At 38.3% G+C, this 16,150-nt stretch overlaps 2 protein-coding genes across 3 annotated transcripts in view; one reads left to right on the plus strand and one right to left on the minus strand.

Moving 5' to 3' along the window:
* Positions 1 to 16,150, plus strand: part of ACAD11 (acyl-CoA dehydrogenase family member 11) — a 78,646-nt gene that overhangs the window by 35,421 nt on the left and 27,075 nt on the right. Inside the window, exons 12-13 of the mRNA XM_004419364.3 lie at positions 4,113 to 4,220; positions 5,906 to 6,004. Of these exons, the coding sequence (XP_004419421.2) occupies positions 4,113 to 4,220; positions 5,906 to 6,004 (207 nt within the window). The remainder of the gene's footprint in view (positions 1 to 4,112; positions 4,221 to 5,905; positions 6,005 to 16,150) is intronic.
* On the minus strand, positions 5,675 to 11,230 carry ACKR4 (atypical chemokine receptor 4). 2 transcript variants are annotated; one of them, XR_015552166.1, is made up of 3 exons: positions 10,881 to 11,230; positions 6,638 to 8,205; positions 5,675 to 6,042 (listed from the first exon to the last, which is right to left on the minus strand). XR_015552166.1 is itself a non-coding variant. In XM_004419366.3 (2 exons), the coding sequence occupies exon 2, from the start codon at positions 8,194 to 8,196 to the stop codon at positions 7,144 to 7,146; it is 1,053 nt and encodes a 350-aa protein (XP_004419423.1). In that variant the 5' UTR covers positions 8,197 to 8,205; positions 10,881 to 11,230; the 3' UTR covers positions 5,675 to 7,143. The 2 variants fall into 2 exon arrangements, 1 of the variants encoding a protein (XP_004419423.1); XM_004419366.3 differs by having other exon boundaries at positions 5,675 to 8,205.

Below are 16,150 nucleotides of genomic sequence, written 5' to 3' on the forward strand. Positions count from 1 at the left end.
CTTATTGGGAAAATGGCATTTGATAAAGACGTCAAGAAGGTGAGAGAGTTAGCCATGCTGGTATCAGGGGGAAGAGTTTTCATAGCAGAGGGGCCAGAAAATGCAAAGGCCCTAAGGCAAGAGTGTGATTGGTATATTCCAGGAATAGCCAAGGAGGCCAGTGTGGCTGGGAGAAGAATAGTAGGAGAAGATATCAGAAAGGAAAGGGCCTTACATCTTGGGCCTTATAGGGCAGGTAAGGGCTTCTACCTTCAGTGAAATGGGAAGTCATTGGAGATTTGAGCAGAGGAGTGACTAGATGTAACTTCAGTTTTAAAAGGATCACTTTGGCTTCTATGTTGAGAATTAACAAAAGGAGGAAAGGAGGGAAGCAGGGAGTCTGTTGGAATAATCTTGGTGAGAGATGATGATGACTTGTTCTAGGGTAGTAGCAGTGGAAGGGGTGAGAGGTGGAAAGATTCTAGATATATTTTGAAGGCAGAGCCAAGATTTTCTCATTAGATATGGTGTATCAATGGGAGTCAAGGATGCCTCCAAGGACTTTGGCATGAAAAATTGGAAGGATGAGGGAAGGAGGTCAACTTTTCTTTAAAAAGGTAATATGTAAGGGATAAACCTGGAATGTGGTCATAGGTGTTTTCAAACCCGAATTTGCAGAACCATCTAAGGAACTTAAAAAAATCCAGATTCACAGGCTCCCTCCCTGGAGATTCTGATTCAGTAGGTCTAGGGTAGACCCTGGGAATGTCTTTTGTCTTTGTTTTTTTTCCAAGTTACTCTGGTTATTCTGATGCTGCCAGTCAAGGACTAGCATTTGATTTGTAGTAGAAGGATGATAGTACGATAATCATATAATGTCCCTGTACAGGTTAGGCCTCAGTATTGCCTTTTGTGCTTATTGTATGGCCCCAGTGCTAAAGCTCTCCCAAAAAGAGTGTATGAAGGGTGGAACTGCCAAAAAGAGGTATATTGGATGTCTGAGAGAAAACACCATCTGGTTGTGTAACAAAGTGTTTCCACACTGGACTTGGACTCGCATTTCTTTGGAACTATTAAGATAGTTCGTAAACCTCCGATGATGGTTGAACTTGTTCCTAATGTGGTTTTCCCTCTTCCAAACACTGATTTATCAACTTACCACTGTACTACATTTTAACCCAATAATGAGGCTATTGTAAAAGTAAAGAAATCAATTCACAGAATTTCTAAAGATTTCATTGTGTGAAGCTATTACATCATGTTACATAGGTAGCATAATTTTGTGGAAAAAGAACTGGTAGTCTTTTAAAACTTTTTTTATTGATACTCATAGTAAGAAATATATTTTATACTGTATTGTGACCCAATATGTAGCATATGTAGTTGTATGTGTGTGTTCATGGATGATGGATGGATGGATGGATGGATGGATGGGGAAGGAGAGAGAGGGAGACATATGTTAGTGAAAAAGGGTTCATGAAATGATAGTTTCCCTTACTCTGTGCAGTGCATTCAGGTATTTTCCAGAGTCTAATCTACTGTATTCTATTTTGATCTATTTCATTTTTTTTTTTTTTTTTTTGTGAGAAAGTTTAGCCCTGAGCTAACATCCGCTGCCAATCCTCCTCTTTTTGCTGAGGAGGATTGGCCCTGGGCTAATAGCCTTGCCCATCTTCCTCTACTTTATATGGGACACCGCCACAGGATGGCTTGACAAGTGGTGCATCGGTCCGTGCCTGGGATGTGAACCTGTGAACCTCGGGCCGCCGAAGTGGAGTGCACAAACTTAACTGCTATGCCACCAGGCTGGCCCCATCTATTTCATTTTTTTGAGAATGCTAGCGATATTCCATTAAATTGTTTTCATGACATACTAATGAGTCATAGTATGAAAAATAATGCTGTGGAAGACATCCTTTGCAGACACAGCTCTGCCGCTGTTTCTCCGTTTGGCCTGTGAACTCACTTTTCACTAGATGGTCGTGGACTTTTCTCCAGTATTAAAATTTCATGAGTCTATCAGTTGTACTATCTAAATAATATCACCACTGCTGAAATTTTAAAATTGGCCAGGGAAATATATTTTCATTGACCAAAGTACGATGAGCAACTCTCCTCAGCAAACAAGATGTGTAAAGCCATAAGTAGAAAACTAGGCAGGGTGCCCGCCTAGTGGCGTAGTGGTTAAGTTCACGTGCTGCACTTCAGTGGCCCGGGGTTCACCAGTTCCCGTCCTGGGCACAGACCTATGCACTGCTCATCAAGCCATGCTGAGGCGGCATCCCACATAGAGCAACTAGAAGGATGTACAGCTATGACATACAACTATCAACTGTGGCTTTGGGGAGAAAAAAGGAAAAAAGGAGGAAGATTGGCAGCAGATGTTAGCTCAGGGCCAATCTTCCTCAAAAAAAAAAAAAGAAAGAAAGAATGAAAACTAGGCATTTTCCCTTTGTAGCAGAGATATCTTCATGAAGGCCTTGGGGCGTTGTGTTTTGGAGCATTTCCAAAACAGATAAAGAAGTGAATGTAACTGAAGCCAATTAAATACTTAGGGAGGTTTCTTAAGTATAAAAGATGAATTTTTACTCAAGCTAACCAAATTATTTCCCAAATAGTTATAAAAGCTTATGGGAAATATATGTAGTCTTCCAGTTTGTCTTTTGTTTTTTTGCCCTTCAGTAAGTCATGCAATATTGTATATTGGAATGTTAAAAATAGCAATTTTAATTCTAAAGCTATTACTGGAAAATTTGGAGGCCTTTGGCTGATTTTGGGGAAAAAATTTTTTTGTTGAAGTAATTTATCTAGGCTTTTTTCCCCAACCCATAAATGATAGCTTCATTTTGCCAGCTTCTCAGAGTAAACTGGTAATTTTTGGAAAGTTGTTATTCAATATTTACCTCATTTGAACTATAACAAGAAACACTGAATTTAAAATAAGCCAAGAAAAAAACAGTGAGCTTCATCAATTATAACTCAGGACTCATTTTCTCCGTCAGTCAGAAAGAATTTTAAGCTTATGTTTAATCTATTAGGAATTTTGTACATTTTAACATAACTTTGGCTCTGTTAGGACAGTCTGAACATAGTACAAACATATTTTGAAAGACTTAACTTAGACTTAACTCAATTTTCATAGGCATTTCAGTGACTATCCTTAAAGAGGTGTTGTTGAAAAATTCTTCCTCAAAATCTTATAAGTAATCAGTATTCAAGGGAAAGATTTTAGATAGTATTTTTGGAAACTTGATAGGAATGAAAATCAGAGAAAGGTAGCTGGAGCATTTTGCTCCACGGCAGATGTGAAGCATTCTTTTTACCGGAGAGTGATAAGTGATACTACAGTGCATCGTGTACTGAACTACGCCCTCTGAGGGCTGGACAGGGTCTTTGAAGTCATCTGCTGTCATTTTCCAGCCGGGGCAGGGATTCTGTGTTTAGCATCCTTGAGATGTGACCTAGATGATATGGTACCTTGTCTAGATGGTACGGGGTGCACAAAAGTAAGAGCAATGTTAGAGGTAAAGAGACAAGAATTACTATGTGAGTTCAGAGGAAGGAGATATTTCTGACTGGATAATTGGAGATTCTTCACAATGGAGGTGGCTCAGAAGCAGGAATTTACTTAGGAATGACTGGTAGAATTTCACTTGAGAGAAGGCCTGGACCAAGCAAACGCGTGGAAGTGAGAAAGCACAGGCTGTGTTTGAGGAACAGGAGTCTCAGGGTGGAGTCTCAGTGGAATATGTAATGTTGATTGTTCTCCAGGAGCATTGCAGTCACTCCTAGCAGAGCATATTTGCAAGACAGCAGGCAAAGGTTAGCCAGTAAGTTGTTTTTCTCAGTCCTAATTGAGTTAGACCTCATAAGAGCCATGCTTCGTTGGGATAAAGTGGACATGCATCTGTGATTCAGAACAAGTTGAATAAAGATGCAGCAAATGTCATGGACTTGTGACTAATTATGGCACACTTTTACTGTGAATTGTGTTTACTATTATGTTTCAGAATATTTTTGCTAGCAAACGTTTTCTTTAAAAAGATGCATGTCTGTATTATCTACGTAAAGTTTGGATTTCACACTGATAAATTTTTACATGCAAAACAAATGCTTTTTCTTATTATGTATAGACACAGGGAACATGGAGGTGCTCCAACTGTATGGAAGTGAAAAGCAGAAGCAGCAGTGGCTTGAGCCTCTTCTTCAAGGGAGCATCGCCTCCTGCTTCTGTATGACAGGTAAAAGCAAATCGCTGTTATCCCCTTGTGCAGTCAGCACCCCGGAGTTGGAGTGGATGAGCCGAAGAAACGTGGGTTGTGGCTCTGGGTTTCAGTTAAATTTGCTCATGGCCAGAAATGTGAATATGTTTGTTTTGAGCCCAGTTTTAAGTTTTGGCATTGTTAAATGTGCAGAATAAAATTGTCCTCCCCTTTGGGAGGACACTAGATGATGTTTTCTAGTAGCCTACTTTAGGCATTAGCAGCAAAGTAAACCAAATTTCATAATCTTTTAACTTGCATTTCTAAAATTGCCATCTATGAATATTTAAGATCTTTTTTGCCCTTATGTATGAAATATTCATCTTTGTGGTAATTTTATATTGATACTTGCAAAATACTCAACTCTGCCATAAACCCAGAAAAATAGAACTTTCACTAATGCTGGTCAAATTATAATCATATAGGGAAATGAAACTAGGAACATGTTAATAAAAATGGGTTTGGGGGCTGGCCCAGTGGCGCAAGCGGTTAAGTGCACGCGCTCCGCTGCTGCAGCCCAGGACTCGCTGGTTCGGATCCCGGGCGCGCACCGATGCACCACTTGGCAGGCCCTGCTGTGGCAGCGTCCCATATAAAGTGGAGGAAGATGGGCACAGATGTTAGCCCAGGGCCAGTCTTCCTCAGCAAAAAAAGAGGAGGATTGGCAGATGTTAGCACAGGGCTGATCTTCCTCACAAAAAAAGAGGAGGAGTTTGGTACCATTTGTACATAGGAAACAGTAATTAAGAACTCTTCAAAGGACAAAGTCATCGTTTTATAATTGAGTTTATATTTAAGCTAAATTTCATTTGGCCATAATTTTGGCCAGATTTTATTTTCTTCTATAACACTGCATACATTTATAAGAGCAAAACTGATCTCCATTTCAGTCAGGAAGAGGTATTTATTGAACACCTGCAGTGTGATGTGTTGTCTACAAAGCACGAATTGGAGGTTACAAAATAAGTGGAGTACACAGCTCCCTTTCTAAAGGAACTAGGTCTCTAGTTTTAGAAATAGAACACATGAAATAGCCAAAGGACTGATTTAAAAGAGCAGTATATTAACAAGTGCAGATTACTATAGTTGAGAGCTAGCCTCTAGTTTCTGAAATGCTATGCAGTCAGTCAGTCATGTAAGGGTGTCTAATGGAAAACTTTCTGAGGACATGAAGTGTTGAGCAGGCTTTATAGATTGTAAAATAAATAAGTCGGTGAAAGCATTCCTGTTAGAATTTGCAAGGCACACTTAGAAATTGTTTAAGATAGTGTACTATATGGTGGAGGAATCTAGCTTGCAAATATTTAGTACGAATTTCCATTGTGGGAAGTAAAGAACAATATTTTTAATCTACTTTTGATGGTTGGAGAGAGGATTGAGTGAGTTGTATCCCAAGTCATATATCAGTGAGGAAGCCAAGAACGCAATACAGATTGCTGATCCCCAGTGTTCTAAATGCTTCATTTATTCATTCCTCCAATGCACATTATTGAATGCCTGCTATGTACAGATTATGGGAGAACCCGGGTGGAATGGGGGAAGGATAGGAAGATGAAAAGAACAAAGATGCCTCTGTCCTCAGAGAGTTCACATTTCCTTATCTAAGTCTCTTGTAAACTGATGGTATCTGCCTGCCTGTAAATTCAGCCTCTGTTTATTTACAGAGCCCGATGTAGCTTCAAGCGATGCCACAAATATTGACTGTAGCATTCAGCGAGATGGAGACAGCTATGTAATTAATGGCAAGAAATGGTGGAGCAGTGGTGAGTATTCAGATTGTTCCTTTCTGCCAGATGCTGTGCTAGAATAATAGGATACATAGTTATTAGTCTCATGATCACAGTTCTTTAAATTCTGCCTTTGAAAGCATTTTCACTTGAGAAATAGTTGATTAAAAGAAAAGTAATTTTAAAATAGCATGTCTTGATTAGGTGATGTTTGTTTTAACAGTAGAAAACATGTCTTGTTTTTACAGTTTGTGAGAGGTAAAATTCATATTAATGCACACTATTTTTGACCATTGTAATTCCAACCAAATTAAATTTTAATAGGAGCATATTACATGGATTATAATAATTTATATATGATTGTTTTTAAAGAGATAAGCTGTATATGTTATTAAAAATAATTTACGTATTTTCATTGCTTAAAAATGTAAGTATTTAAGTGGGAAAAAAAGAACCTTTATACACAGGAAAATATATTGTATGTCAACCTTCGTAATAGACTCACAGAAATGGATAAGCCCCTTAGGAAGTTATAAGAATTGAAACCTAGATAAATATGATTTTCTGAGGATTGCTTCTAGAGTATACATGATAAATCTAACAGGATAACTAGTTTGTTACTAAGGAAAGTTGCCGTCATGGAAGCAAATTATGTGTTTAGAAACTTACCAGGAATGTATTAAAAGGGCCAGAAAAGCCTTTTATGTATTTATTTGGTTGTTAATTGCTATTATTTCTGGAGTTTTATGAAATCACCTACAAATTAAGAAACAGGAAAAAAAAGACAGATTAAATTTTGCTGCATAGTTATTAAAGTAAATTGTTCTTATATTAGAATTTAGATAATTTAAAATAATTACAAATGCCCCTTAATATAAGCTTCTTTATTAATCTGTTTTAGATGACCTAACTTATAGCATAGTGTTTTTATTTTTTATGCCTGTTACTACTATTTTTCTATATTGTTAATTTTAATTTTCATGTTTTGTGCATTTATTATTTTGTTTCCTCTTCTTCTTGGCTTCTATCCTCCCGCTTCCTCACCCCAACCTCTTCTTTGTTACAAGCTGCAACCACAGTGTTTGAGATTTGAGTTTCAGAAAAATGCAGATGTTTTATCTGAGGGAGAAGAATCATTCATGTGTATCGAAGCAAGAGACAGAGCAGTTTTACGTTTATATGCTAAAAGTACTGGTTGGCTCTGTAGGGTCTTCAGAATCGAAAGGAATCTCCTCCACATTTTGTCTTTGTCTTCTCCAGGACCCATATTTCTTGGCAACTTTCATAATGTAGTTTTTAAAAGAGGCTCCCATAAAAACATATAGGATTGGGTTGAGGCAGCTGTGGAAGAGTGCAATGCTCTCTGTGATCTGGATGGCAACATCCATGCGTTTGCTCATGTCGCAGTCGGTGATCAGGGAGTAGATGATGTCTATGGCTTGGCAGAACTTGACAATGTTATAAGGCAGCTGAGTGACGATGAAAACTATAACTACTGTGAGCAGAACTTTGAGGGGTCGAGATTTTTTAATGTTTGGCGTCTTGATGAGTGTCCTTGCTGTGATAAAGTAGCACACTCCCATTATAAGAAAGGGTATTACAAATCCAATGCAGATTTCCAGCATTTGAATAGATGCTTTCATTGATGTTCCTAGGTGGTATGGGAAGATGGGAATGCACTTAGCCTTGTGATTTACTGTATAAAAAACCAGCTGAGGTATACTTAGCAAGATGGCAGCCATCCAGACACAGAAACAGATGAGCCGGCACGATTTTCCCACTTCTGATGGACTCGGGGCTTTAGTTACTGCCCAATATCTGTCTATGCTGATACAAGCCAGAAACTGCATTCCAGAGACAAAGTTGACTGTGTACAAGGCTGAAGTGACTTTGCACATGATTTTCCCTAAAACCCACCCATGAACTGCATTAACTGCCCAGAAAGGCAGAGTGAATAGAAGGAGTAAATCTGCCACTGCCAAATTCAAGATGTACACATCTGTTTTGGTTCTCTGCTTCTTGTAATAGGCATAAATCGCCACTACTATGGAATTGCCAGCAAGTCCAATGACGAAAGCTATTGAGAAGAAGGCAGGCAGGAACACTTTTGCAAATTTTCTGACCTCTTCTTTTACACAGATCACTTCATACTGACTATAGTCATGAGTGCCATTCATTTCATTTTCCTCATAATAGTAATCTGTTGACTGGTTGTGTTCCAAAGCCATGGCTCCTATCTAAATGGCAAAAAGAATACAAGATATTTATTTTAATATTGCTTAAAAGAAAATACTTTTTATCTACATCTGTTTTGTTCTTTTACTAGAGAATTGATTGTTGCCATAACATATGTGAGCCTGAATCTGCTACTCTTTGAAACTCTTTAATGGAAGCCACATTGGAGTATATCCCCAGGATTAGTTTTTCATCCTTTGTTTTAACAAGTCTGTGTGCAGCAGCTGGGATTTACACAGGGAAGATAAAAATAATACCCTGGGGAATTTACTTAATCGTTAAACCCTAAATAAAAGTAATGACTTTTATGTGAGAGTTTTTAAAATATGAAAATTTAGTCAGATTTCAACTAAAAGGGTTAAAAAATGTTATAATCTTTACATATACAACTTTATGATTCTTACGCAGGACAGTCATGCGTTGCTCAATGACCGGGATATGTTCTGAGAAAAGTGTTGTTAGGTGATTTCGTCGCTGTGTGAATGTCATATGGTATACTTACACAAACCTCGATGGTGTACCCTACTACACACCTAAGCTATATGGTACTAATGTTATGGGCCCACTGTTGCGTATGTGGTCCGTCATTGACCAAAATGTTATGTGGCACATGACTGTATATCGACAGTAAATAAAACATTATTTTTATGCTATTTATTTATAAATTTGTTTTAAAACAAGTTAAATAAATGATCTCAGTATTGATACTTAATTCATTAGTTGGCTTTTGTAAAACAAAGTCTCCTCTAGTTAGCTTCCCTCCAAAACCTGTCACTACATCCTTATTGTATACTACTGTTCGGTAGCGCTCTCGTTCCACTAGTCGCTTAAGCCTTGAGCCTGCACCATCATTGACTTCTCTCTTACCTTCATCCTTCATTTCCAGTCAGCCCCTAAATTCTGATTTTACCTTCCAAATAGATTTCAAATCTGTTTCCTTTTAATCTGTGCTCTTTGACACATCTGCACAATTTGACCAGCATTGTTTCTTACCTGGCCTACAACAAAATGTCTTCCTAACTGGTATCCTACGTTCTTATTTCTCCTTACCACCTCCTTGTCAAAAACATTTTTCTTACTGCCACCAGAGTGCTGTATCTCTAATGTGCCAGTCTGTCACCTTCCTGCCTAGCTCCTCACCTGAAAGACACAGACCTCTTTACCTGAAAGATACAATCCAAGCTTTTTAGCACGATACCCAAGCCTCCCTCCATAATGTGGTCCTACCCATGCTTCCTGCTACACCTCTGTACCATGCACCCCACACCATAGATGGTAATAGTACTGATTTGCTGGCATACACCATGCTGCAGCACGTGTCGACATCATTACTCAGTCTGTTCCTTTAATATACTATTTCCTGGCCTTTCCTCAAAGGGCCAATTCCTACTCAGTTAACATGGATGTCGCCTCCCCAGAAGACTTTTCTGATCCAGTAGCTATATCTACATACCTCTCAGACAACTGACCCCATCCTATGGAAAAGATGTGTTTCCCAGACTACCTTTTCCCTCTACATTCTAAGTTTCCTAAGAGTATGACCTGTTGGATTTACATTTGTAATTAATATCTTCTAGAGTGCCTGGCACACACTGGGTGCTCAGTAAATATTTATCAGACTAAAGGTTGTACCAGCAGGAAAAGCTGTTACTCTAGAGCGGATAGATGATACACCAGGAATCTCTGTCTCATCAAGTTATTTTACGATATCGGCTATTAACACCCTGTAGTATTGAGAAGTTTGCACAGAATTCACAAGTTTTAAAATGTATCTAATAATGAATATTAATGTTCTTATTGTAGTCCTGAGTTTTGTTTTCTTTTTTCCTTAGGCTTTCTGTCTCCCTTTGGTTATTTCTGTCCTTTGAAGAATCTCAAATATTCTTATAGAATCATTAATGAAAATATTATTTCCAACCAATGTGCCAAATTATGGCACAACTACATTTTCAAAAGAATATTCTTACACTTGCTAACCCTTTTTGGATGAGTAAAGCAAAGTAAAGAAAACCCCTGGAGGAAAGATTCCACATAGAACTACTTTCATTATGTAAAAACCAGATGCCGACAATTTAAAATGACTATTTTTATCCTTGAGTTTATTTGAAAAGTTCCAATCTGGAAGACTGTTCTGATCTTCGTTTTCTTATGCATTAATTATTAACACAATATGAACTTTGTTCTTTCCTCTCTTTCATCACAGAAATCTTGAACCTGATGATAAGGAATAATATGGCCAAATAATATAAGATTTTAAGGAGGGGTATTTTTAAATAAGAATTAATCATACTAAAAATGTGAATAACTAAGAGTAGGAATAGAAATCATTTGCAGAAGTGATCTTTCTGGCAGATACATAGAAACACATTTAGATGTCTTTATAATTATTATAAGAACAAAAAAAATTGTGTTTTTATAAAACAAAGCAGAAAAAAATGATATAGCAAAACCTATTTTATAGGTAAGTAATGGTATTAAAATAATACTTTCTTGCTATATTCAGATTTTTGTTTTAAGGTTATAGTGTACAGCTGTTTTCAAATAGCTCTTTTTTGCACATGTAAACATTTAGACTTTTAAGCATCAAGACTCCCTCTATATAGGTAAATATACAAAGTCTTTGGGCTTAAAAAAAATCATGTTCAAGTCAGAATGAGAAAAGAAAGAAAAAACCAACCTGTTTCAGTCAGCAGAGAGGAGCAGTCTTGAGTGCAGAGAGTAAATCAAATGACCTCTCTAACTCAGGCTACTTTTGTTTTCGTTTTTTCACCCCGCCTTTGTCTTGCATCCAAGAGGGCTTTCCCGAAATTTAACCTCGTGAGCACTTGATCTTTTATGTCTAACCATGCTGTGAAGTCAAATCCCGGTTCTTAAGTGTCCTAGGATACAAACTTGAGAGAATTTCATCTTATTTCAAAACTGCAGACCTTTCAAAGTTTCCACTTAGCCAAAGGCGGCAAGGAAGTGCCTGCGGCTGAGGAGCTGACTACCAAATCAAAGTATTCACCCGAGAGCATCAGGGGAGCTAGCAGGCACTTGCACGTAGCGTCTAGGGAAATACTCTCTGAAGTTATTTTGTCTAGGGAAGAAAAGAAAAATAATTTTAACTCAGAAAGTTATCTTTTTGAAGACTAAATTATCAGACTAAATTCTCAGTAATCATTAGGCGTTTATAGTAGAACTTAATATTTTTATGCCACATCATTTAATATTTTACTTAAACTATTAGACTCCTCTTGGCTTCACTGTAGTCCTTCTCTATCCTTGACTCCAGAGTATGTCTGTCCCCATGACTTTAAATTCTCTTGCCTTCTTGTAACCTTTTTCTTCAAAGACCAGCATACAGACCTTCAAAATCCTTCTGTCTAGGGAGGTTGTTTTTCCCATACTTCCAAACAAATGAAAATTAGAGAAAGAAGAGAAATTTCTGCAGATTTAGCCCTTTCGGGCCATTTGAACTTGACTCTCCTCACATTTGCATAACAGTTCCCTTGTTTATTTTCTCCTGCAAGGCTAGGCTTGTGCCCCACCTGCAGAAGTTATTTCTCGGACCCATGCCGTTTTTTCTGCAGGCAATTGATGTAACTGTCTTGTTGATTCACAGAAAGAGGCTCTGGCTCTCTGAGGCCTTCGTCTTCCTTTATCTTCCCACAGTGTATGTCTGAGGGTACAGCCAGCTTCTCCTAGTTATCCATCAGTCTTTGAGGAAGAATCGTTTGCATGCAGCTAAACTGGCCCACCAAGACAAAAGTGCCTGATTTGTGGTGTTTTCCATTTTCCATGGGGTAAATACTCCCACCATGACCGATTTCAGGCTACCAATGTGAAGTCGCTGAGGGCCGAGTTGCTAAGAGATGAGCATAATCAACTCCTAAGCAGGCTCTAGCACATTATTCCAAAAATGGCATCTCTTCTCCTTACCATGGCTGATCATTACTGTAATCTCTTACTGCCTTCTGAAGGACACTGCTGGTTTTTTTTTTTTTTGTGTGAGGAAGATCAGCCCTGAGCTAACATCCATGCCAATCCTCCTCTTTTTGCTGAGGAAGACCTGCTCTGAGCTAATGTCTATTGCCAATCCTCCTTTTTTTTCCCCCAAAGCCCCAGTAGATAGTTGCATGTCATAGTTGCACATCCTTCTGGTTGCTGTATGTGGGACGCGGCCTCAGCATGGCCAGAGAAGCGGTGCGTCGTTGCGCACCTGGGATCCGAACCCGGTCCGCCAGCAGCGGAGCGCGCGCTCTTAACCGCTAAGCCACGGGGCCAGCCCCAGGACACTGCTCTTAATGTTATCCCTGCCCTGATTGGAGTAGCTGGTCTTTCCCCTTCTCTTACGTCTTGTTCTTCTTGATCTTACGTATATTGGGGCAGGAGGAAGTGAAGAAGCAACCCTCCACTAAGTTCTTAGAGTGGCCTACAAGATCCCACAAGGTCTGCCTCCATCCCTCGTTGTCTCTGGGACCTTATTTTGAACTACTTGCTCTTTTGCTTGCTTGTTCTGCCACACCAACCTCCTTGCTTTTTGGAATGTACCAGGCACATTCCTTCTTAGGGCTTTTGAACTGGCTATTCTATCTGCTTGGAATGTGCTTCCTCTTAATTAATATTTGCAAGGCTCAACTCCCTCATTTCTTTCCAGTCTTTGTCCAGTCACTACCTCCTCACTGAGGCAATCCCTGACTACTCTATTTAAAATACCCCTCACCTGCCTATACTCCCAATCTACCTTACCCATAGCACTTATCATGTGCTAATGTACCATATCATTTATGTTTGCTGTCTGTTTCTCGCCCTATTAGAATATAAGCTCATCAGAGCAGGGACTTTTGTTTACTTTGTTTGCTATATGTATATATATCATATATATATCATATATATCATATTCTATATGTACTGTATTCTATATATATGTATATATCATATATGACATATATATGACTGAAATGTCATCGTGTGGCGCATGCCTATATTTAAAATTATCTGACCCTTTCCTTTGTTTCCCCCCCAGCAACCACATGCTTTCTTGTAAATAGGATTCCCTGCCTGTAAATCAGTTATAATGCTGTAATCTTTATTTCTTTTCAATTTGCACATCATTTTTTGCTAAGTCAAACACATACCCAGCCGTTGGGGCATAAAGGATCTCAGGATCAAGCTTCTTCTGGTAGTATATAGTGAGTCACACCTGTGTATGAAATATGGTGAAACTAGCTTGTTGTCTGGCCTTTTCCTATATTTTCCTCCTCTCCAGACAGAAGTAGAAGAGGTGATGTTAGTAGGGGAGACTTGACAAAATATGAAAGGCAGTCATATAACTTGGAGGATAGGGAAAGGCATCACTTACATTAGGCAACTTTTCAAAGTGTTTACTTGATGTTTCTTTTAGTGCCTTTTTTGTGTGTGTGTGAGAGAGACCAGCCCTGAGCTAATATCCGATGCCAATCCTCCTCTTTTTTGCTGAGGATCACTGGCCCTGGGCTAACATCCGTGCCCATCTTCCTCTACTTTATATGGGACGCCGCCACAGCATGGCTTAACAAGCAGTGCGTCAGTGCACGCCCGGGATCCGAACTAGCCAACCCCGGGCTGCCACAGCGAAGCGCGTGCGCTTAACTGCTTGCACCATGGGGCCAGCCCCTAGTGCCTTTTTGTTTTGTAACTCTCTTCCACTTTTTCTCTTATCCCTAAGAACTGAGTCTTTATGATTCCAACTGACTGCTCACTGTAAATTGTCTCTCACCCTTACCTGCCCTAATATAGCAATATCCCTTGTTCCTGAAGAATCTCTCTCTCTACACGCATTTCTCATCCTTCCTCTTGCAGTGCCATTTTGCTCATTAATAGATGTTTGGAAAGTAATCTGACTAAACTATATACTATATTATCATGGAGAATACCATTGACAGAGAGATATATCTTGAACATTATTTAGATAATCTTGTGATTTCTCTTTAGTGTCCATATTAATGTTGAATTCATATTGTATATGAGTTTTTTACTTAGCATTTTTGCATAAGCATTTTTATGTTATTCTAAACTCACTATAAATTGCATTTTTAGTAGCTAAATAATATTTGGTTATGTGGATTACCATAATTTGCCTTACCATTCAACTATTGTAAGACTTTTAGAATGTTTCCAGTGTTTTGCTATTGCAAATGATGTTATATCTTTATAAATATTGTGGGAAACTGAACTTAATCTAATCTTACTGAGAAGTGTGAAGAATGTGACTAACCATGTATAACTTATTCCTTTTTTTCTTACACAAAATGTAGCGTTCGTACTATTCACACTGTAGAATAATCCAAAAGTTCTTTCAGATAAGTGTAGAGAAAGCCTCCTTATTCTTAGAAAGGTTCCGTTATATGGACCTTCTACAGTGTATTAAGTCTCCTATTGATGGATGTTGGTTTATGCCCAATTCTTTGCAAATACGAGCAATACTACTACAATGAACAATCTTGTTCATCTGTCATTTCATTCAGGAATGGCTATATCTGTAGGATGCATCCCAGAAGTTGGATAAATGGATCAGAGTAAATGAATCTGTAATTTTGATGGATATTGCCAAATTGTACTCCATAGGGATAGTATTACTTTGTACTTCCTCCTGTAATGTATGGAAGTGTCTATTTCCCTACAACGTTGCCAACAGAATGTGTTATTTGACTATCCCTTTGCTTTCTAAATGACTTGTAACAGATTCAATACCTCCCCTGTCCTTGCCAGCTATATGGAATATTTTCCCTAAATTGCTTTTTTACTTTTTATTTTTGTTTTTTAATGTATAATAGTTTTATACAGATAAAGCAATTGATCTTTTTCTTTTGATTTCGTTTGTCATTTTTAGGGTTTAAAATTTCTTTCCCATCCAGAGATTTCATAAGTATTAAATTATCTTTCTTCTAGATTTTTATGGCTTGATTGCTTAAGGTTTTTTTGTGTGTGTGAGGAAGATCAGCCCTGAGCTAACATCCGATGCCAATCCTCTTTTTGCTGAGGAAGATGGGCCCCTGAGCTAACATCCGTGCCCATCTTCCTCTACTTTATATGGGACACCACCACAGCATGGCTTGACAAGCGGTGTGTCGGTGCACGCCCGGGATCCGAACCTGTGAACCCCGGGCCGCCAATGCAGAGCATGCGCACCCAACCGCTTGCACCACGGGTCCGGCCCCTGATTATTTAAGTTGTTAAAAAATTTTCAGCTCTCATCTATTTGGACTTGATTTTGATCCATCCATATTCTGTAACAATGACAGCAGTAGTAGCAGCATGTAACATTTATTGAATACTTACTAGATATAAACCTTCCTAGAGGTGGAATAAGTGAATTTCAAAGGCTGTCGCCCCCATTAAAAATAACACATACTTAAAGAGAACACCTGAGATTGGTTTTCTTTTTAATGGTAGGATTGTATGAGAAACATTTTTTTTAGTGAGTAGAAATTTCGTTGTAAAATGGTATTTAACTCATAATGGTTTTTTATTCCAATTTGAATTAAAGCTAAGTATTAGTATTAAAGCTGAGACCAAATGAAGTTTTAAGTATTTCACCTCAGAAATTCAGTGTTGTTAGAAGAAATAACCTTAAGACTTTGTGGATGGCTAACATTTACACAATTGTAACAAATACACAGTTGTTTATATCACTTTCTTTATTGTTACAGACCACATCCATACCCAACAGTCATGTTTTTTCTCCACCTGTCATCTTTTCTCGTGTTAGAGAATGATTTTGTTTGCTAACCATGTGGTTATAAGAGCCTAAGAAATTAAAATTCCTCGGAAAATAATCACGGAGGTGTCATTTTCAGCCTCACTTAATCCTGGCACTTGTGAACAGTCTTGAAATACCACAGTCTGGATTAAAAACAAAATTATTTTATCTAGGCCATCTGTTTTTATTCATGAAGGCCTGTGACACAGTAGAAATATTTAAAT

The sequence above is a fragment of the Ceratotherium simum genome, chromosome 5 (assembly GCF_057802395.1).
Source record: "Ceratotherium simum simum isolate JZ-2026a chromosome 5, ASM5780239v1, whole genome shotgun sequence".
In the NCBI taxonomy this organism is placed as follows: Eukaryota; Metazoa; Chordata; class Mammalia; order Perissodactyla; family Rhinocerotidae; genus Ceratotherium; species Ceratotherium simum.

Excerpts from the sequence above, each read along its gene's own strand:
- ACKR4 (XM_004419366.3), bottom strand. The coding sequence starts at position 8,196 with ATGGCTTTGGAACACAACCAGTCAACAGATTACTATTATGAGGAAAAT.